Here is a 24,874-nt window from a genome sequence, read left to right as displayed (position 1 = left end):
AGTCAGACTCAAGTGATTTTACGCTTAACGTGTGTTGCGTGTGTAAAACTATTTATTTTTTTTTTATTCAAGCAAGAACCGCATCAACCACAGAGGGTTATTAGCGGAGTACATTGCAAGTTATAATGAATATATACACACATATATAGATATATACACACATATATACGAACTTCATATTTGATTGTATACATTAATTTTCTTTATAAATTGTATAGTTTTCTCCACATTGTTATTCAAAATAAGTTTTATGTTCTCACTGATGTTCATTAGTTTTCGTTCTTCATTGTAGTAGGGGCAGAGACATATGATGTGTTCCACTATTAAAGGTGTATTGCAAAATTCACATAATTTGGGATTTTGTTTCTTGAATATAGTTCTTGAAGATCAACTTTGATTTGAAGGAGAAGCGGATGCTTTGGGTAAAGTTGACGTATCCCCTTGCATACCAGATAAACAAGTAGCGAATAAAAATGAAAATGTCCAATGTTTAACGTTGGATTTACAGCAGTGCTTGGCTACACCATTCCTGTCGAATGCAATTGCGTTTCACAAACGCCAGCTTTGGACCTACAATTCACGACAACAAAACTAACCAAGCATTTTGCTAGATGTGGCAAGAGGCTACTGCAGCTCGTGGGGCCAACGAAATAGCTTCATGTATTTTCAAACATATCCAAAATCTACCGGATGGAATTACAAAAGTATTACTATATTCAGATACGTGCGGAGGATAGAACGTATGTAGCGGTAATGCTAACGTTAGCTTTGCAAAAGTATCCAAGAATTTGCACATTTGAACATAAATTTATGTTGCCTGGACACCCACACATGGAATTCGATGGTGATCATGTTGTAACTGAAAGAAAAAAAACAAAAAACAGTACTTTGATAGGCCATCCCCATGATTGGTATCAGCTGATCCGATCGTGCGGTCCTAGATTTTCGGTTATTGAGATGACCCAAGAAGACTTTTTAGAATTCTCAAATATGTTGAAAGGTCCGTTAGTGAAAAGAAAGAAAGACATTGCACACAACGATTTTAAGTGGCAACCTGTGCATACCTTAAAGTACAGCAAACGGTTTAGTATCATCCAATTTAAAACCAGCTTAGACGATTATGAACCATACCAGAAAATATCCGTCAAATGGTTAGCTGGTCCCGAAAATTAGAAGTACGTTATTACCAATATCTAAAGAAAAGAAGGCTGATCTGTTGTCCTTACTAGAGTTTATTCCGCCTGTGTTTCATCCCAAAAAGCTTACCAAAGCAGAAAATAGAATTGTCTGACCTGACATTATTATATCCGATTCGGAGAAATCCATATTTTTGGAGAAAACCGATGCATGGCTTTTCGTGCAATTGAATTGAACCTGGTTACTTTCACTCCAATTCTAAATTACTTCCAGATCTTCATTAAGAAATGCAACCTCCTGCTGGCGGTGAAGATGTGCATCCACCGTCGATGTCCTGAAATCTAAATGGAATGACGAAACAAGTGTGCAGTCATCAGCAAAGCAATATATTGGATTCTTGATTTTTTCAATAAGTCGTTGATATACAATAGAAAGAGGGTTGGATATAATATAGATCCCTGGGAAACACCAGCGTTGATGGTGAAAGTATTCGATGGCTGTTGTTGCAATCAAACCATTCGCTTTTGTTAGTGGTGGAATTGTGGATTTTGTAAATTTTCGATCAACAGTTTTAGCTACCGACCAGAAGGATCTAAACCCGTTGGAATTGGCAAGCAGTTTATCCCTAATCCTTTGACTGTGAAGTTCAATGCTTTCATTTGCAGCTGTTGCGAACATTAACAAACCCAGATCGGTTTTCGGCACTGGGATTTTTGCCCCACTGCCGGTAGGCGCGATTTTCAAAGGCAACACAGTTTTTGTTGAACCAAGGTTTGCCGATAGCATTTCGTGTCATTGAAAAAGGAATATATGCAATACTGGATGATAGAATAACTTTCGTGACTTTAAAGCTGAAACTAACATCTAGCCAGGTGAATTTGCTGAAATGGTCTTGAAGATCCTCCCACTCAGCAGATCTGTAATTCCAAGCCTTGGGCGGCTTTGATTGTTCCCCAACATTTATCGGTGATTCACTCAACGCTGAAATGAGTTTGTGTTCAGAAGATCCCAATGGAGATCTTACGGTGATTGTGTAAATTTCTGGATTGGTAGTTAGATATAGATCCAGAAAACTAGCATATTCTCCATCCCGGTCAGATATCCCGACCGGGATATCTGAGGGATAGGTATCTGAGTAAGTCCGCTGCCTATTGCAAAAGCCTCAGCTTCGCGACCTTGTGCATCGGTGATATTCGAAAATTTCAGCCATATGTCATATCTACTATAAACCTGAATTATTTGGTACCTCACCTAGTGGAACAGTCAAGAGAATAAAATAAACAAATAGTATAGACGGAAATATAACAACATAGTATACACAGTTGATGCAATGAATGAAATAATTCCTGCATATATTGTCTGAACTAAGGATTATAGAGTTCATAATTATAAACTGCAAGCAACTGATTAAAAATATGTATTACAACTACAACCATCACTTTGACAAGAGTACCTGGCAGAAATTATTATACCAGAAGTAGATTTGAAAAATTATAATTATAAATATTTGGCAGTTGCGGGACTGAGCTGGTAGATATCTTTCCACAAGTTCATTCTTTCCATCTCTGGATTGGTCTGCATTGTGAGCACTTGCCCGATGTCCAAGATATTTACTTGCTCCTCTTCTACAGATTTCCATTCAACATTCAAGTTAGTTCCGCCAGGAGTGGGATTGCCATGTGCAGCAAAATTTGTCCATAATTCCAAAAATCGCCGTATACCCTGAATTTCAGGTTCTCCAAGTTCAATTTCTGATCCAACGGAAACTTTGAAGAGATAACCCAGTTCGTCACCATGAGAAACCCCTTAAAAAACATATTCATTATGCATAAATGCTATTTGATCTATAACACATGAATCATATCTTCAATTAGTGTGTAACCTACAGTTATTGATTTTGTGACTCTCATTTGATGAAACGTTGTGTATTTTTCATTGTTACTCTATGTTCATTCTGAACATAAATAGCACCACTCAATTGAGTGTCACAAACTATAATATATACTTTGAAGTTACAAACTGAGGTTAAATTACCTAGGTCAAGAGGTTGCAGGTAAACATACAGCCAAGAGGATTCCACCTGATAAATAACAGGCGGATTATCCGTAAGATGCAGATTATCTGTGAGATGCAGATTCTCTTGACTCTTGAGCTAGTCAAGACTCATGAATGTTTTTTTGGTAACCACTAGCATTCGTTTTCTGTCGAAACTATGCTGCTCAGTGGTTACCAAAACCTTTGAAATGAAATTCGATGGATATATCTCAGGAAGCCATATATTGCGCTTTGCGCATTAAAGGTTTATATCCGATCTGTAGTCCATCAGCGAGAGGATCAGACTCTAGCTTCCATGTGTACATGTCGTTTGAATTTACAAATCGAAGAAGAATAATTTCAACTTTTTGGTAAGAAAATTATCTGCACGGTTTTATATTAGACATCAGAATAACATGTAGGCTACAATTACGAAAGATTTTATGTAATTTTGGTCATGATATAACGATAAGTATCAAGTGAGTCGGAAAAATTATCGCTCCCTGAGAGCTATTTTTGCGAGCGCTGCCCATACCGTTGGAGTTACATGAAGATAATGTACCGTAAAATTATTTATCTTAAATAGTTTCAAATAAAAGTCTCCAATAACATATTTCAACCTTTTATGTGGTAGCCACTGTATGCAAAATACTGAGCCATAAATACAATTAAATTGGATACTTTTTCAGAATGCACGTTTTAGAATATCTGTCAAATTCTTATAAAGATTAATACAATTGTCGTTTTGAGTATTCAATATAAATAAACTTTGTCTTTCACATAAAATAAATTTGAACGAATCGTTCTGAAGTTTTCACGATAAGATTAACTTGACGCAGCGCCGTACGCCATTACAAGTCGCGTCTACTGTAAGACGACGGGGAATGATGCGCGAGATTGAGGGACGGTCTAAGCAATGAAGCGCCATCGCCGTGAACGCGACCCGAACGCGGGAAGACGCGTGAGGGCAGACGTCGTTGACGGTTGTGTTAGTTTTGCGAAATTTATTCATAGATAACATAATTCGATTCTCAAAGCTATTCATTACTTAGTGCAGTTGAAATATTTTTTCAGTTACTGTATTTTTAAAGTAAAAATATAAATCACTAGCTGTTGCCCGCGTAGGATTCGGTTTGTCACATCAAGTTTCGTGACAGACCATTTCGAATAAATTGTTACAATATTTTTTTATCGACCCGAGACTTCAGGTTTCCAACTTCAAAACTAACGATATTCAAAACAATCTTTGAACACCTATTTTTCCCATTCGAGAGGTTGAAAATCCTGATTTCCATTATCGATGTTTATTTACGCCATACAAAGAACCTACCTGCATATTTCAAGATTCTAGGTTCTGCAGTACCTTCGGCTTTAGGTTAATATAAGAGTGTCAGTCAATCGATAGGTACCCACTTATACAATACTAGCTGTTTCGAATTCGAATCGAATGATGTATTCACATACTGGATGTTCTATTTAAAAAAATATAAGTTTGGTTGGCCACGCTTGGCTGAAACACCCAGTATGCGAGAATATGATTTATGCAAAAAAAATGAGCAATTCGAAAAATTGTTTCCGCTGATAGCAATGGACCAAGGGAATCTTGTTGACTCACCCTGTATGTATATTGTGAAATATTAGGTCGAAATGGTAATTGTAAATAATGCTACAATGGTCTCACAAATTATTTTTGGATTCCCTGAAAATTTACAGAAGAAAAAAAAAAGTTTTGGTGATGGAGGTGAATTCCACTTCGGTAATACCTTCCTATGATGAATATTGTTTTCCGAACACAATACAGTGTGCAATACAGGGGTTTCGAAAGAGTACCTGATATACTCTGACATGAAAATTCATGAGTATTGTTTCAGAACATCACTGCATAAATTCATTGTGTGTTTATTACTGATTTTTTCCAATGAGATAATACGGTTTTGTCCATTTGATACATTATTTTTACCAAAATCCTCACCTGGTAAATTTTCAACTTTGAATAGCCTTTTCATAACATTCAATCCAGTTTCCAGGGTCACTCTATACAGATAAACTGGTTGATTTGAAGTTCTTGCGTGAAGTTTGGCCGAACCTATTATTCCTGCTACGAAATAATAATCTGAGTGTAGCTGTAAAAAAAATGTCAAAATTTTCATGAAACTACTCAAACTTTTGTGAAAAATACTTTTCAAATCAACACTGATAGCCTTTTCCTCTTGACAAATTTATTTTTCAACAATCATTTCACTCGCATAACATTCTTGTCTGTGATACAGGATATTAACGAGTATTGAAACAAATAAATGAAACTCATGAGAGAAATATCTTCTATATTCTAAAAAAAAAATCAAAAAATGTTCCACTGAATTTTTAGTAAAAATAATTGACAGAGAAAATGTGAAGTTGACAATACTAGCCATGTATTTAATCAGTTATTTTTGGGAAGAAAAATATAATTTATTAATGTTAAATTTTCATTCAACTATCATATGAGCATAGTTGGTAATTGAATAACCTTATTTCCGAAACTTCTTCACGACTTTTTTCTGAAGTTTTATAATAAAACAGTATATTTTCTAAATATATTTTTGAAATGTAAATATCGTGAAAACAGGAACGTTAAAAAAATCAAGGATATAAATTGTTCATAAATAAATACATTGTTAAAAACACCATATTCAATATTAACAAAATTATATCAACTTATATGTGAAACCCCAGTCTTTTTCATTGTCAATCCTATACAGTGCATTTCTTTAATGTTCCCCACTTTTATTTTTTAAACGGGTCAAGTCAAAAAATTTAAATTTGGAATAATGAAAATAACGCATGAATACTTTATTTTGAATTGAAATATGAAACATTCAAGATGGCGATAGAGCACCATCTGGGAAAAAAATTATATGGAAAGGGGGGTCTTGTAACAGATCATTTTGGAGCTCCTGACGAATACTTCATAACACTAGGATATGAAGTCTTCACCTACTACAAAAAGGCGCAACATTTGATAATTTCCAGAAGATAATCACATTAATATTGATATTTCTAGAAATATTCCATATGGCAATTCTAACAACCAGATAAGATTTGACAATCTATTTTTTGTTTATAAAAACGACAAAAAATATCAGTACGACAATGAACATCATTGTTCGGTTAGAATATTCTCATTTAGTTTTCGGTTTTAGTAGTAGAAAGGTACCACGTCAACAATCTCTAAAATGTTGTGAGGTTTGTAAGGTGTCTCCTTCTACTGTGTGGAGACTTTTGAAGAGGAATAGGTATCATCCATACAAAATTCAAATGGTACACCAATTAACTGAAGATGACCTTGATCGAAGAACAGAATTCTGCGAAATCATAACAGAAACCATTGCAAGGCATCCTACCTATCTCCAGAATATATGTTTTAATGGCGAATGTACATTTTTTTTAAACGGCAATATTCAAAGACAAAATTGCCATTATTGGAGTGACACCAACCCTCACGTTTTCCGGGAAACACATACCAAATATCCAGAAAAAATTTACGTTTGGAAAAACATATTGTAGGACATCTATTTATTGATCATAATTCAACAGGAAAACTATATTTGAATATGCTGGAAACTACTGTTGACACTCTCATCACTGAAATCGTCGAACGAATTCTAATGAATTCGATATGGATATTGTATTCCAACAGGATGGAGCACCACCACATTACTCCAGACAAGTAAGAAACTATTTGGATACCACTTTTCCCGGTCTTAGGATTGGCCGTCGAGTCCTACAGAATGGCCAGCCCGCTCGCCAGACTTGACACCTTTGGACTTTTTTGAGGGGCTATTTGAAGCTAAACTGAACCTGCTTCAATATTGGATATGAGACAGAGAATAATAAATATTTGTAGAGATATTGACGTTACTGTGTTCAAAAATGTTCGGCGTGAATTAATGGATAGGCTGTTCATATGTCAAGGACTTCAAGGCAACAATTTCGATCATTTTCTGAACTGACCTCGAAATTATTATTTCATATTACGAGTATGTAGATACATATCAATGTATTCAGGCAATTATAAAAAGTTTCGCCATTTTGTAGTAGTTGAAGATATTCACATCATATCCTAGGGTTTTGAAACATTTGTCGGGAGCTTCAAAAAGATGTGTAACAAGATCCTCCTTTCCATTTAATTTTTCCTCAGATGGCGCCCAGTCGCCATCGTGGAAGTTTCATATGTCAATTTCACTTCAAAATAAAGTATTCATGCGTCAATTTCATTATCCCTGATTTCAATTTTTTCAGTTGACCCGTTAAAAAAATAAAATGGAGGGACATTGAAGAAATGAACTGTTTATTGAAAAACTGAAATATAGTGATAGGGACAATATATTTACGACTTTGACGATGTAAATACTGCTGTTCGATCTCACATCTAGATCACACGAATCATTTTTTTCGTTGCTAACCAGTTTGTAATTTGAATATCCATTTCACTGAAACAATACAAAGTAGAACTCACCATATAAGGATTATAGGCATTCTTTTCTTGTGAGTAATAATCTTTTATTTTTTTACATATCAATTTGCTGGTCGAGCATCCTTTTTCCAATTTCATGTCTGGATGGATATAATGTTCGGATTCAATCTGTGGGTCTTTGAACCAGTCATTGCCGAATGCGAACAACAAACCTTCGTTCGAAGTGTACCCCATCATCATTGGTACTTTGTTCCATTCTCCAGAGGTTATTATTTCGATGGGACTCTTTGTTAGAAATGCCGTGGGATTTGGTTTCTCCACCGTTGGACCCACAACTTCGAATGGAAGCTTCGTCTGGGAAAAAAGTTCATAAAAGGTAAGATTGTAGTGTACTACAAAAATTCATCTATTCAGGACGCTTTCCATATTTATATTCTGAAAGTTATCAAGTTTTCAAAGAGACGTTCATCAAAAAACACGAAAAATAACGTCATATATTCACAAGTCATTCACAACAATAATAGTGGCAAAAAGCACAAATTCCATGAAGCTCTGATATTTTCCACAGGCTTGGAAGAAATGGCGGCTACCAGGCAACATTAAAAAAAAGAGAGAGACGCAAGTCGAGCAAGTAATGACCAATTTTTGCGAGTTGAATACTATACTTTTTGTCTGAGATTTATTCGTGAAGTATGTTCCGAATGAGACAAATACCACTACATCTCATAATAAAAAGCAAGAATTCGATTTCAAATAATCGAAAAATTGGGTGAAAAAAAGATTGATCTGAGCTCTAGACTGAACCCTGAACCATTAACATCCAATTCCAGTTTTTAAACAACTACTCCAAGAAAAAGCTCACAAATTGGTGAGACCAGGCTATTTAAGTTTCTAGATACACACGTTTCATCATAACTGAGGCAGTTTTAAAAAATATCAATTTTTCGCCACATTACAATTTTCTAGACAAAAGTTTTCACATCCCGAACCTATATTTTATTCCAGTTCTCCGTTAGAAACTATACAGAGTGTCAATTTGAAAATTTTCCTCTCTTAATATCTACCTTCCAGTATATAATATGAGAAATCAAAATGACAGGTCAAGGGGGACACTTTCAAGGAATATTTGTAGCCTTCGTGGATCAACCCCCAAGGAGGGGTAGATGTTAACCTTAGAATCTCAAATATTACGCGAGGGATTTTTCATTTGTTGTTAATTGTCCTTTTACAAAAGACATTTTAAACAAAGAATCTACTGCTATCAACAGTAATAAATTCTGGAAACTTCATTAGGAATTGACTGGCGTGCTGCTGTAATTCGTCTTTTGAGATCATCAATAGCAGAAGTTTGTGTTTAATAAACAACGGATTTGAAATGCCCTCAAAGAAAGAAATCTGAGGGTGGTAAATCCGGTGATCTCGGAAGCCATTCCGTCTTTCAAACGGAAAGAAAATAATGAGGTGGAGCACCATCTTGCTGGAAATGTAACAGATCCTCCTGCAAAATTTCAATATCTTCTGTATCATTTTCGTCAATCCAATAGCGACAATTTTGTCTATTAACATTGCCATTCAGTAAAAGTGAACACTCATCGCTAAAACAGATGTTCAACAGAAGACTAGGGATGGTATTGGCTCGATGAGACATGATTTCACAAAACTCCAGTTTTCTATAATAATCATCCTCGTGGAGCTCTTGAAGAATCGGTATTTTATAAGGATGGAATTTATGTATTTTCAATGCTTTTCTTACAGTGTCGGGTGACATTCCCGACTGTTCTAATATTGATCGTAAGGAGTTCATGGGCACTGCAGCAAATGTTCCTAAAACTTCAACTTGAGCTGTTTCATGCCGCCCTTCATGAGCACTTTCCAACTTTTCCATAAACTACAATCATTCCAATTCTGTTTCGAAGAATGTGATCCTTTTTTTCACTGTTATACACTCAACAGCCCAACAGGTATAACTGTATGCACAATAATACGTCATCGTTCAAATTTGCGAACCAATGTTTTGACTAAAAACAGAAACATTTTACAGCAGAAGTAGGAAAAAAATAGCCATCTGAATGAGAATTCAAAATGAGATGAGATGAGAATTCAAAATTCAGCATTCACTAAACACAACTTACCACCATCTACGTTTCACTATTAGACTACTTTTTGGCTGGTTAATGTTATCCCTGATAAAGGGTTGAAACGGAACCACCTAACATTCTTACCAGTTCTGGTCCAGGCATGCATCTCAGTATAGGCGTACTAATAAATACTTCTGTCAGTTATGAATGCTATTTGTCGGAAAATACTCATCAAAAATAATGAGTCAGGGTACCATTGGAAGGAGAATTGAACTCCCCCAAGTGGGTTGAAACACGAGGACTACAAATAGTCCATCTAAGTGTCCCCTTTGTCAATAAAAATTGACGTGTTTCCGATTCCTCATATTGTTTACTAAAAGGAAGATATTAAGGATGGAAAGTTTTCAAATTGACACCCTGTATATTTCGGAATGTCAGTTCAATGATTGATTTTGTCGTAGGAAGTAGGAAATTTCAAGGTATAATTGAATGACATATTTTCCAAATTTTATTCCATATGTGATGGATTCGGAATGTGAAAATCCATAACGTATTAAAGTAACACTTTATTGTGATCAGTTTCCAGAACCGTAACATGTGTTTCAGCATATAATTACTTCCTCAGACGTGTTCATACTCTGAACACGCATGTGTTCAATGAAAAACTCAATGAAATTTTACTTGAATAAATGCAATTCTCTTATATTTTTTTCAAAAACGAACGCATTTCTACGTAATTTCAACATGAACCATTTCAAAACCACCTGAAGCCAGCGATGTAGTCAAGTGTAGTCAAAATGAAAAAAGTTGTCCCTGAAAACGAAAACTCGTTCTAGTTAACTAGTATTCTAGTAGACTTCCTGAATGATTCCCTGATGACTTCCGGAATGATTCCAATCGGTTGAAAGTATATGTTTTCTAAAATAGGTTACACTGTAGATAAATCGGTCACATACATTTCGTTTTACTTGATGCGGGTTTGACATCAATAAGTTGTCATAACTTTCATTCGAGTTCACCTTTCTGTACTTTTAAGTATTTTATGAAACTTTCAACTGACCTTCAAATATTCATCTTGTAACTCCACTAACTCATCAACACGCAATTCTTTCAAAATGTGTAATCCTTCTTCCTCATTCTTCACTTCTCGCCCGATGAAATTCATGAAATCGTAAATATTGAAGTTTGATGCTACCCAAGGGTTTAAAGCTACCCCACTTTGCAGGATGGCTTTGTGAAAAAGACCTTTAGCAGATGGAGACAAGATGAGATAATGGACCGAAGCTCCTCCAGCACTCTCACCTGAAATTCAAGAATAATAATAGTGATAAAGTTGATGATAATGATAAAGATAATGACAACGATAATGATAATGATAACGATAACGATAATGATAATGATAGTTTCGATAGTTAGTATCCACAATCGTCTTTGAGTGATGACTGGACTATTCTTTCAAGAGATGACTATTTATAGATAATTCGAACGCTTTCACCTATACCCACTTCTCTCTCTCTCTCTACGCTTCACCAGTTTAATGGGAATTGATCGGTTTTCCGCTCAATCAAAGGTGTTTATATGTTGCGTATCTCTACGCTACTTTGGCTGAATGCATTGTTGGACAACATATATGCAACTTCTTTCAACTTCCTCTTAAACCAGTGTTCCTTCCTGTGAATGATCTTAGCTTGGGACCACTTGATGTTATGTTGATGAGTACAAACATGCTCTGCTTTTCACGATTTGCTGGTTTCTCCTCACTGTGTGTTTCTCTTGTGTTCGGCATTGTGGACTTCCAATGGCCTCTAGGTTTCACCGACATATGATTTGCCACACTCACAGGGTATCTGGTGATTGCAATTCTTGTATTTATTGGTCAATATTATTTTTAGTTATTCATTCAAATTTTTAATTTTATTTCTTCTTTCAGAGATTTCAAATCATATTATATCATATTAGACAACGGAAGTCCGAACTATTAAAATTCACTATGAAACGTCCATCTATCACTCTCAAACAAATGATAATGATAATGTTGAGATAATGGACCGAAGTTCCTCCAATACACTCACCATAAATTTGAGAATAATATTGTATAATAATGATAATGGTAATATTTATGATGATAATGATAATGATAGTGACAGTGTTATTGACAATGATGGTGATCTACATTAAAAATTGTAAATGATGTATTAAATAATATAAAAATTATATTATTCAATACAAACATTGCCCCAAGTTTCAACCTAAATCGGCAGGAGTTGGTGTCCAATACCTGTAATTGAGAATTACATTTCGGTACAAGAAAAACCTGATGGAGTGAAATAAATCATAGAAAAATGATGTCAACCATTATTGAGAGTGCAAGTCTTCAATACACTTGGTAGTTGATCATAAATTTGGGTATCTTGTATTTGAAAAACAGTAAGTATGAATAAATATAATACTTTACTCTTGCTGGTTGTTTAAATTAGAGAACTTTTTCAGTTGACCAAAAAATAATCTGGTTTAGCCGTAGATATATAATCGTACTAGCTGTTGCTCACGACTTCATTCCCGTGGTTGATTTTTCACCTTTTCCAAGATTTCGCAAAAACAAAACTTAAACTTATGAGAAAATCATTCAATAAACTATACATATCTATAGTTAACCAAAGTTTCAGACAAATCAACTGTACTGCATATCTTCATTATTGATCTGTTTATCTCAAAAAATAATTTGGAGGAATGCATCCCTACACCTTCTTAGTGAAGATCAAGATGAACTGACAGTTGAGAATGAGAAAAATCACCACGTGGTTCGTATAAGACGTTCATTTCGCATGGAGTTCGAGTCAAAACCACTCATATTACATGTATTGATTCAGTAATACGCTAATAGCCCAAGATCTCGGAGCCACCAGCAAAAACTGATATTTTGAACATTTTACGTAAATAATAACTGCGGAATGAGCGGAATGTTCCAAAATAACAAAGACCCGAGTGCAAAAATCCGCTAATTCAGAATATTATTAACTTCAAAATGAGGTATTTTTTACCAAATATAAATATAACTTACCAGGAAACAACATAATCTGCAGATGCACCTGTGGATAGATTTTGGAAGAGACCCAATCGAAAAATGGAAACAGAACAATTTAATAATAGTGTAAAATAATAAAAAAAAATTATAGTTCGCAAAACATCAATGTAGCCTAAAAATATGTTCTGTACTAAACCGAAATGTGAATGGTAAACTTTATTATGGAAACGTCAAGTATTAGTACACAAATCGCCTTTTCGTTATTCGCAAATGTATGAAACTTTCAAGAATATATCTTCAAATGTATTATCCTGTTTGTCTATTCGTACAAATCTTTTATATGTATATATATTTTATTAGGTCACAAGTTCGAACTTTAAATATTATTGCTATAAACACCTGGTTTTTCTCCTTTAACGAGTACCAATTTGATTATAATCATCGGTACTGGTCTTTAGAAATCTGAACTCTGCTTTAATATACTTTGTCTATTTTCTTTCTAGATGGAATGGCTTTTGCAAGTAGGTAGTATTAGATTTCATTCAATTATGATTTATTATCAGTAGAATACTTAGATTTTAATTATTTTTGACCTAATTTTGGCTTGGGAAGGAATCCTCTTGTTGACAAAAAAATTGAATAACCTCTTTTGCTTGGATACGAAACACAAATTGTCACCAGTTCAAATTTCAAAGTTTTATATTTCTAAAACTAGTTAACCTACAATTTTGATACATCTTTCCAAAATTAGCTAAATTTCTCTTTCATTTGAAAACCCAGAATTACCAGGCTTCTGACTGAAACCATAAATGTGCAGTTGACTCCTGTTGTTGGCTCCGTGCGTATGTGTTGTTTCCTATTTTCGGCAAAAAAGTGTTGCCCATCTTTGCACTTGGCTGCACCGCGCTGATGAGGCCAATAGCCAGAAACATGTGTCCGCGCTTTGCCCCCCTTTTTTGGTGTGTTGTGTCATTTTTTATTTGTATCATACACACTCGATAACATCTCTATCTGTATTTATATCCTGGACCCGGATGTCACGCAGGTAGCTATAGCTACCTACGTGGCCATGTTCAATGTAGCCTGGAAATTCTGGGTCTTCTGACTGGAACCACAAATGTGCGGTTGGCTCCTGTTGTTGGCTACGTGCGTACGTGTCGCTTCCTATTTTCGGCAAAAAATTGTTGCCCATTTTTGCAAGTGGATGCACCGCGCTGATGAGGTCAATGGCCAGAAACATGTGTCCGCGGTTTGTCCCCCTTTTTTGAAGTGTTGTGTCCACGAATTGTTTCATTTTTGATTTGTATCATACACACTCGATAACATCTCTATCTGTATTTATATCCTGGACCCAGATGTCACGCAGGTAGCTATAGCTGCCTACGTGGTCATGTTAAATGTAGCCTGGAAATTCTGGGTCTTCTGACTGGGACCACAAGTGTGCGGTTGGCTCCTGTTGTTGGCTCCGTGCGTATGTGTTGTTTCCTATTTTCAGCAAAAAAGTTTTACCCATCTTTGCACTTGGCTGCACCGCGCTGATGTCGCCAATAGCCAGAAACATGTGTCCGCGGTTTGTCCCCCTTTTTGGAGTGTTGTGTCATTTTTGATTTGTATCATACACACTCGATAACATCTCTATCTGTATTTATATCCTGGACCCGGATGTCACGAAGGTAGCTATAGCTACCTACGTGGTCATGTTCAATCTAGCCTGGGAATTCTGGGTCTTCTGAATGGAACCACAAATGTGCGGTTGGCTCCTGTTGTTGGCTACGTGCGTACGTGTCGCTTCCTATTTTCGGAAAAAAATTGTTGCCCATTTTTGCACTTGACTGCACCGCGCTGATGAGGCCAATAGCCAGAAACATGGGTCCGCGGTTTGTCCCCCTTTTTTGGAGTGTTGTGTCCACGAATTGTTTCATTTTTGATTTGTATCATACACACTCGATAACATCTCTATCTGTATTTATATCCTGGACCCAGATGTCACGCAGGTAGCTATAGCTGCCTACGTGGTCATGTTAAATGTAGCCTGGGAATTCTGGGTCTTCTGACTGGAACCACAAGTGTGCGGTTGGCTTGTGTTGTTGGCTACGTTCGTACATGTTGCTTCCTATTTTCGGCAAACAATTATTGCCCATTTTTGCACTTGGATGCACCGCGCTGATGAGGCCAATAGTCAGAAACATGTGTCCGCGGTTTGTCTCCCTTTTTTTGGGTGTTGTGTACACGAATTGTTTCTTTTTTTATTTGTATCATACACAACATCTCTATCTGTATTTATATCCTGTACCCGGATGTCACGCAGGTAGCTATAGCTGTCTACGTGGTCATTTTAAATGTAGCCTGGGAATTCTGGGTGTTCTGAGTGGAACCACAAGTGTGCGGTTGGCTCCTGTTGTTGGCTCCGTGCGTATGTGTTGTTTTCTTTTTTCGGCAAAAAAGTGTTGCCCATCTTTGCATTTGGCTGCACCGCGCTGATGAGGCCAATAGCCACAAACATGAGTTTGTGGTTTGTCCCCCTTTTTGAAGTGTTGTGTCCACGAATTGTTTCATTTTTGATTTGTATCAAACACACTCGATAACATCTCTATCTGTATTTATATCCTGGACCCGGATGTCACGCAGGTAGCTATCTGCGGTGGTCATGTTAGAGGTAGCCTGGGAATTCTGGGTCTTCTGACTGGAACCACGAATGTGCGGTTGGCTCCTGTTGTTGGCTCCGTGAGTATGTAAACAAGTGTTGCCCATCTTTGCACTTGGCTGCACCGCGGTGAAGAGGCCAATTGCCAGAAACAGGTGTCCAAAGTTTGCCCCCTCTTTAAAGTGTTGTGTCCATGAATTGTTTCATTTTTGATATACCGGGTGATTCTCTACCCCCCTTTTTTATTATTGATATCAAAAAAAAATTGGGGGTAGTGTATTATAGTTCAATTTACATTTTTTGACACATTTACTTGCTTTGCCGTACTTCCGGTTTGACCGGTGTTTTTGCTGGGAAAATTCAATGTTGAAAAATATATGTATATGTATATGAAAAAATGTATGGGTAAATATATTTCCAAAATATATTTACCTATACATGATGAGGAAAATTTGGAACCTCAGGCATTTAATGAAATCACTTCTTCCCCACCAGAACTCGAAACTTAAAAGCGATAACATTTTTGAATAGAGAATGAAGAGACCTTTCAAAATATATATCACAAACCTATACTTCCTATTTAATAAATTGGGGGTTGTACCTGTCATTCGAAGGGGATTGAAGGTAGGGGTGGCATTTTTAGGTTGAAAAATGCCAAATTATTATTTACATTTGACGTATTTCGGGATTTTTTTTAAATATGTAAAGTAACCGAAAAAATTAATTGAGTCCATTTGGCTTTTACAGACGGTATATTATTTATATTGCAATGACAGTTATTTCATTGAGACGATCTAGATCTAGCGCATAGGTGGAAAAGTCCCGGGCCTTAGAAAGAAAACGTTATTTTTGTTCTAAATTGGAATTACTTATCTCGTTACCTCCAGCACAATAACTCACAAACTTATGAGTAGAATATCATGAAATTCCATTAGTTATTTTTTTTAAGGTTAGTACTAACTGAAAAAGTGGTGAATGCAACAAGACTAGCGCCATCTATGTGTTGGACCCCAGACTTTTCAGACCACGTAGTAATGCTTCCACAAAACCTACCAAAAATCGTTACATTATTTGGATCGCCATTGAAGTGTTTTATGTTCCTCTGAACCCATTTCAGTGCCAGCACTTGGTCCTTCATACCAGCATTACCAGGTACATCCAAGGAAGCGTCTTCCAGTGTCAAGAAGCCCAAAAATCCTATGCGATAATTAATAGAAACTAGCACAACGTCTTTGGTCATGATATATTCCGGACCAAAGAAGAATTTGGGGTCGCTTGAACCCGAAGTAAAGCCTCCTCCATGGATCCACACCATTACTGGTTTCAAAGAGGAACCTTCATCTGGAAGCTAAAAATTACACACCTCAATATTATAGCAATAATATTCACAGACTTCTAAATAGCATGTTCGAATTCATATTAGGAGTTTCCCACAATAATGTCATATAGAAGAATATCTTTGACTAATGGTGCAATATTCAAACTATTGAATGAGCAAAGAGGGTTGAAGAGACATGCAGTTGCTTGCAAGGACCACTTGCTCATCGACAGACGTATCACATGGGAATCAGTACAGTAAAAGCTAAATATTCTTATGTTCTGAAGAAAATACTAGGACATATTTGATATATCAGACCGTTCTGGTCGTACTGAAATTAAAACAAAGCAGATTACTTCCAGCGCGGGAGTGTTCAAATACTTTTTCCGCGTCTCACTATTGCTGCTATATATTTTAGTCAAATGTCACATACTCCCATAAACCAGGAGCACAAGTTGGCTCGTTTGTTGCACATAGAATATTTTGAATTTTATGTATCAGAAAATAACAGAAGTAGATCAATAATGAAACACAGACGGAATATTCAGAGTAACCTTGAAATCAATAAAAGGTAAAGCTGTGCAGGTGTTGTAGGTAAATTTGCCTATATTTGGATTACATCAGGTACTATCCTTTGTATTGGATTTTCTCTAGATTCACTGTTTCTAGGAATGTGTATTGAATTGTGTAGTATATTGAATGTTAGGTCTTGTTGTGTTTTGTGTCTTCTGTATAATTCAGAGTTCATGTAAAAGTATTTGTTTCGAAAGAATTTGTGTAATTCAATGTTTATATGAAAATAGCTGTTTCAGGAGGGCTTTTCCTTCCATTACTCCAATTGCTCCAATATGGAAGGATAAACCTACGAGGAAGTTAATGATTCAGAAGAAATTATTGATGAAGAACCAATGCAGACTAAAAATAGTATTGAAGCCGAAGAATGTGATGGTCTTGAAGATTTCGACGATCAACTAGAATTGGAAGGGTTTGTCGAATCTAACGATGAAGATATGCCATCAAAGAGACAAAAACTATTGGATAATTGATTAAAATTCAAGATAAGGTATTTATAAATAACAAAATCAACGTTTTTAAAAATATTATAATCAATAACGTAATCAGAATGAAGTATCTAAATTCAACAGTACGATTTACATGTTTATTTATATTTTTTGAGATTTTCGATGACATGAATGTAATTATAATTCAATTAATTAACTTTTTAACTGAATAAAATAGCAGCAATCACATAATGATTACAAAAAAAAGTTCGAATTCGAGTTTTCTCGATTTTTGCATTTTCTGAGAACATTTAATAAAGTACTGTATATTTTTTTACACCATCAGAAAGTATAGATTTCAAAGAATAAAAACCACACCGACTTTTTGAAATGAGCTGATATTTCGACACGAGAATTGTCGATTGACAATTAGGGTGCTTTTTTGGTAATAAGTCAAAATGAGGTGAAAAAAATATATCTTTTAAATCAAATAAATCACAGTGTATTTGGGACATGAAAAGGTAAGTTTTCACCAAATTTTGTAGGAAAAAAAATGAAAAAAGAAAAATAAAAAACCAAAAACTTGGTTATTTGAATTTTTCACATGAATTTTGAAGTTATGTAGATCTTTTCATTACCTAAAACTTTGCCATTTAACTTTTTTCCATTGGACCTTTAGTTTTACCGGAAATCGAGATAAACCATTTTTTATCATTAAAAACTCACCCCCTCCCACTTCTCAAACTCAGATCGCCCGTAATTCATTTGTTCTTTCATTTTTATCATATTTCCCCCCTTTTCTAATGGGTTTCATCCTACAGTTATTTTTTTTGTTTGAAAAATTATCGACCCTGGTAGATAGATAGATAGATAATTTTACTAATCTCCATAAATCATTTACATGACATGAGATAAGTCCAATGGTAGTCATAAAAATAAGATAAATATAATAGTTTCAATAGTCAGGTATTTACACATAAAACAATTAATAATTGATGGAGCATACACATACAAATATACGTCGAAACTTGGATGCCAACTATTCACAAAACATATTGAAAATATTAAATAAAATGTACATATAAAACAAATTAAAAGTGTGGAAAATTTGTTTATCGGTCATTAGATGTACTTCTAATATTCAACTCAATGTATTCAGTTAGTGAATAAAAGGAGTGATGAAGCAAAAAATTCTTTAGGTCGGATTTGAAAATTTTTAAATTTTTTGCTAATTTTATGCATTCAGGAAGCAGGTTATAAAAGTAGCCTCCAGCATACAGGGGAGATTTTGTGTACCATGTTTTATTAAATCGATTCAGGTGTATATTGTTTTTATATCTAGTATCGTGCTCGTGAAGATCGCTATTTTTTGTAAATTTATCTTTATTATTAAATGTATAAATTAATAACTTATATAAGTAGACACAGGAACGTTAAAATATTTTCCTATTTGAAAGTGTTTCTCCAAGATTCATTATAATCCATGCTAAAAATGAGTCTTATAAATCGTTTTTGTAAAATGAACACTCGTGATACTTCTGTTGACCTACCCCATGTGATGATATTACAGCTGATTGCCGTGTAGACATGTTAATCATGTAACATGTAGACATGTTAATCGAGTGGTTTCTATGAAAGTTCGATTTGAGACTAGTAAAAGCATAATACAGTTCATTCAGTTTTTTATATATGTTATTAACTTGGTTGTTGAAGGTTAATTTGTAGTGCAGCTCCATACCAAAGAATTTTGTGCTTTCTGACGCTAAGATATCAGTGTGGCCTAAGTTGAACTTCATGTTGTTGAAGTGTTTTTGAGTACTGAATTGGATAGGGACCATTTTTTCCATACTATTAATGAGATGATTTATCTCATACCATTGAGTGAAGTTCTTCACTACTAGTTGTATATCATTCATCAAGTAAAATGTATCGTTAGCAGTTAAAATAATTGTTGAATCATCTGCATAAATGAAGACCTGTCCTTTGTTAATATGGAGAGGTAGGTCATTGATATATAATAAAAACAGCAAAGGACCCAATACTCCACCTTGAGGAGTCCCAAGGTAATATTTTTTTCCTCTGAAAGTTCTTTATTGACCTCAACTTTTAGGGTTCTACCGGTCATGTATGATAAAATGAAAGATTGTATGGGATCTCGAATGCTCATTGCTTCTAATTTTATCTTCTAGAAGTATGAATTAATGGTGTCAAAGGCGCGGGTATTTTTATCGATATTTTCATAGATATACTGAATCATATCTGTTGATGCGGTCTCAATAGAGTGGTTGGGTTAGAAACCGTGCTGACAAGGGGTTAATATTTTTCTATGCTTTAGGTAATTTATCAATTGATTGTACACAGCTGTTTCTATAACTTTTGAAAAGCAGTTGAGTATACATATCATTCTAAAGTTTTCTACACTATGCGTGTCTCTTTTTTTAAACACTAGGATAGTTTTTGTGCTTTTTAATTTTTTTGGAAAGCAACCTTGTGTAACTGATATGTTCACAAGAGTGGCCAGTTCACTTGCGATTCCTTCGACACAGTCTTTCAGTAGTAAAGCTGGAATCTCATCGATCCCTGCAGAGTATTTCTTTTTTAGACCCAGGATAATGTGCTTGATATCACAATCGCTGATAGGTTTGAAGAACATGCTTTGTGGAGAGCTTATCTCATTTTTGGTACAATTATTTTGCGGGCAAGTAGAGTGAGTTTATTTTTCTTTTCACTGAAGTTGAAAAATAATCTCCAAACAGATTTGCAACTTCCTGTTTGTCGGAATTTTTTTTCCCATTATAAGTTTAAATTATGTTTTCCTTTTCGTTCTTATTGGTACCTTTTTTTATTTTTACCAGATTCCACAAGGTTTTTGATTTGTTATTAGAATTTTTTATTAGGTCAGAGTGATATATTTTCTTTTCAGACGATATTTTTATATTGAGTTCCCTTTTCATTTGCTTATACTTTTCATTCGAACAGCAGTCACTGGCTCTTTTCCTCAGCCTATTCATATCTTTTAAGTTTTCAAGTTCTCTATGCAATTCTCTAGAAAATGGAATTTTTCCTATTGATATATTTTTTCCTAATTTAATTTCTGGCATTGGGAAAGCTATATCAAAACACTAGTTAAAGTGAGATAAAAAGTTATCTAATACGATTTCAACATCACTATCTTGCAATATCTTTGTTTTATTTCTTGTATATAAAGTTTTGAATTCATGCATTGAGTTTGAGTGGAATTTTTGTGTTACAATATTTGTTTTATTGTTTTGTTTCAATTTATTTTTGTTTGTTATGGACCAACTCATGATTTGGGCAGAGTGGTCGGATATTCCTAAGCCAAAGGTTCTACAGGATGATTTTTCTATGATACTTATTACGTAATCAAGCCCACTGACGATCAAGTGGTTTCCATATCTAGCTGTACGTGTTGGTTCATTATAGAGTAAATTCATGTTGAACATTTCAAATAGATCAAAAAGTTGTTTTTTATAGTAGCTATCTCCCATAAAATCTATTGAAATCCCCACAGATTACAGAGCTTGCATACTTATCTGATACATTGTTTGAGATGTGATTTAGGTTATCAAGGAATGACTGCGGATCTGCATCATTGAATGAGCTTCGATAGATTGTGACAGTGCACAATCGTTTGTTCACTTATGTGGCAGAACACTCGACATTAAGTTCTGTAGATACATCCACCAAATACGATAGGTTCTTACAATGTTTGAGATTTGTTGTTATTCGAAAATAAATAAGCGTTTCCAATGTTATTATGTTGTTCGTTGTCAATTGTTGGAGATTCAACTTTTTTTTTATATCAATTGTTTAAAATCAATTTTTCACTCGAGAATAACAGGGGAATTGATTTTTTGCTGCAAAATGTGATAGAAGCAAGTACAAAAAATGATGACTCTTCTAAAAAGAAAAACGTATGTAGGTAACGTCTTCTAGAAGTGGATCGAATTTCTATTGTTGAAAATCGCAAATAATACCAGTTTACATCCAAATATCGACATTAATTTAAAAATCATTCAAAAAAACAAAAAATAATATTCTACACCGTGTATTTCAAATACGAGAGCCTTGCCAAAATATGCTTAAATAAACTTTTTGTTTCGAACATACTTGAGAAACCGTCCTGTGAAATATTGGACATGCATTAAAAAACACTGCGTAAGTATGGTTAAAAACAATTTCATACTGCAGGTCAGATGGTAAACGGTTGGTTAGAGTGAGGGTTCGTTCTACTAATTCAATGCAACTGCTATGTTAACATTGGTTCGATCCCTACTGTGGTACTATCGATGTTCACTACATATAAGATACAGATAAGATGCAGATAGATACAGATATAAGACCACCTTAATTCCTAACTCATACCTACAGGTTAAGGTTAAGTTGAATTAGGTCCAAAGTGTACCGCAACCCGCAATAGTTTATTGTTTATTTATTCACAGTTGATCAAATAATCCCAGCTTCTTAACGAAGCCGATTAGTTCGTATAGTGGGTGGTCTTTCAGGTCAGATGGTAAGAGTACGATTCTGCCGAACTCTTAAGACCTGATTCGGTCCCCAGCAGGGCAGGCACAAAGTATGTGCTCTGCTGTTTCATCATCTTCCAAACAGGTTGAGTCGAGCAACGTTTGGCACTTCATTCAACTCGATGATTGACAAGCTATTGGCCAAACTTTCGATGCAATATCCTCGACCGAATCAGGAATTCACCGTAAAAAAATCCTCCTTCATCGTTATTTTGCATAAATTTCAACTTTTGAGGGTTCATATGGGGGTTGTTAAATTCTCAACGAAAAAAAAATATTTTGACTAATTTTCACCTTAAGTCATATTGAAATTCAATAATAAGTTTTAGTGTGTGATAAATTTCAACGTACCGTTCTTGTGAATACATTGAGATGCAAACAATGTTCCGATCCCTTTACAACTTTAGTATTCAACATATCTTTCTGAGCACAAGAATCTCCGATTTTAGTAGCATCTCTTACGCCGTCCCATTCTTCAACAGGTTGAGGAGCCTGAAAATATTAAAATAATATTAAGTAGAGCAGTGGCGTAACTATAACATCTGAGGCTCGTGCCAAATTCATTGGATGGGGGCCCAAGAAAAATCGTCACATTGTAATTTAATTTCAATACAGGGTCTAACTGAATAAGTGTGAAACATTTAAGGGGGTGATTCCTCATCTGAAAGAAGATAGGATCTTTCATATAAAAAAACTTCATTGGAGCACCCTTGTTAAGATACAGCCCCTTAAAGGGGGTACATGAAATTTGTATAACAATTTTTTTCACAAGCACTGAAAAAGTTACAATATTGAATTTAACCTAACGTTTTGTACTACCAAAAAGACACTTAGCCAGAAATTTATTTGGTTGTAAGGGGTGGAAAACGCAACCCCTAAAATTCATTTCCAATGTAACTTTTTGTCTTATTATTTGTTTACCATTTAAAAATTTATTTCCGATAGCCTGTTTCATTCTAAACAAAAAATGTATCTTGGGTTTTTTGCCCAAAATAAACCAGTTCGCAGCAAAAGATTATTTTACGAACAACTACAGACATACATCGTCATAAATGCGAACTGGATTTATTGTTATTTTGTAGTTAGTACCTGCATTAAACGATTAAAGGGTAATAAACTAAACTAATTTATTAATAACAAAACACACAACGTGTAGAAATCATAGTAAATATTCAATATGTCTACCTTTAGACATTACGCATGCGTCTAGACGTCGACGCATTGAGTCTCTCTGATTACCCTACACGCATCGATGATGCGGTTTCTTAAGTCATCTACATCGCGAACAGGAGTACGATAAACCAAATGCTGTAAATGGCCCCAAATAGAGAAATCGAGAGGATTGAGATCCGGGGATCGAGCGGGCCAGTTCTGTGGTCCTTCTCGACCTATCCACTGATTTGCATATGTTTCAGTTGAATGCTGACGTGCTACATGACTAAATGGACGGGAGTCCCATCATGCATAAAAAACATATCCCTTCTGACGCCCAAAGGAACTTCCTCCAGCAGTACTGGAAGCACTTCTCTTAAAAATTGAACGTATGCCTCACCATTCAATCGAGGAGGTAGAAAATTAGGCCCAATTTAATCATCCCCAATAATTCCGAGCCACACGTTAAGAAAAAACTGTTCTTGATGGTTAGTTTCGACAATAGCGTGAGGGTTTTCATCTGCCCATATGTGGTAATTATGAAAATTAATAATCTTGTCCCGAGAAAAACTACATTCGTCTGTGAAATCTATCGTTTTCAGAAAGTCACAATTTCTTCTAATCATTTTCAGCATCCAGTTGCAAAATTCAAGACGATTCGAAAAGTCTCGCGGTAACAGTGCCTGTACTCGTTGCAGATGGTAAGGGTATAAGAGTTGTTCCTTTAAAATTCGAAATACCGTCATATGATCAACGTTTAGCTGAAAGCAATCTTTCTAGTACTGGTAGTAGGTTGTTCTTCAATCAAATTAAGTACTGCTTCCTCAATACATGTTAACTTTTCTATTTTCCTGGGAAATAATTCAGACATGTCTTCTTTTAATAATGATATTTCGTCTTTTGATGATTTTTGATAGGGCTCTTTGTTTCGAAGATACGGATCAGAAAAGAATTCCGACAATTACATGTAATGTTTCTACAAGAACTGTTGAAAATTATTACCCTCCGCTCGGATGCAAGAATCCAATCTTTTGCTTATCGACTCCCGAACTATTTCAAAAACACCAGGATCACTTACGAGACATACTATTCAAATTGAATGTCTGCAGCCGTTTGTAGTAATCGGATTGTTGTTGATAGGTACCAACGGAATTGTTAGATTTTTTATAATTTTGTAGGTACAGTTGATAATTTTAAAATTAACAAAATTGTTATTGTCGATATTTTTTTTTCGCCCCGTATCTTTTTAACGGGGCGCTTCACGAAGCGCCCCATCAAAAATCATCCAAGGACAAGACATCCTTAAAATAGTCCAAGGTATAGTCCCTTAATTTTTTGCCGTATGTTTAATGAACACCCTGTATAGATAGATTATGACCTGTAATAACACATAGGGTAGGTTCCCACAGTAACGCGGGTAAAACAGCGGGGAACAGCTAGTATAGTATAAACGGGTAGGTACCTATTGATTGACTGACACAC

General features: G+C 35.2%; 1 protein-coding gene across 3 annotated transcripts in view; it reads right to left on the bottom strand.

Annotated features, from left to right (window-relative positions):
• Nucleotides 1-2,539: 2,539 nt before the first annotated feature.
• Nucleotides 2,540-24,874, bottom strand: part of LOC111511489 (juvenile hormone esterase) — a 55,302-nt gene continuing 32,967 nt past the window's right edge. For all 3 annotated transcript variants that reach the window (XM_074184314.1, XM_074184324.1, XM_074184322.1), the window contains exons 2-7: nt 22,592-22,732; nt 16,428-16,722; nt 10,766-11,007; nt 7,670-7,981; nt 5,144-5,294; nt 2,540-2,942 (exon numbers count right to left, since the gene is read on the bottom strand). In XM_074184314.1, coding sequence (XP_074040415.1) covers nt 2,635-2,942; nt 5,144-5,294; nt 7,670-7,981; nt 10,766-11,007; nt 16,428-16,722; nt 22,592-22,732 — 1,449 coding nt within the window. In that variant the 3' untranslated portion in view covers nt 2,540-2,634. The remainder of the gene's footprint in view (nt 2,943-5,143; nt 5,295-7,669; nt 7,982-10,765; nt 11,008-16,427; nt 16,723-22,591; nt 22,733-24,874) is intronic.

This window comes from Leptinotarsa decemlineata, unplaced genomic scaffold (genome assembly GCF_025532065.1).
Source record: "Leptinotarsa decemlineata unplaced genomic scaffold, Ldec_3_MD MMD2_P_RNA_scaffold_2, whole genome shotgun sequence".
Taxonomy (NCBI): Eukaryota; Metazoa; Arthropoda; class Insecta; order Coleoptera; family Chrysomelidae; genus Leptinotarsa; species Leptinotarsa decemlineata.
The sequence above is the reverse complement of the archived record's forward strand: the minus strand, read 5'-3'. Positions and strand labels throughout refer to the sequence as shown.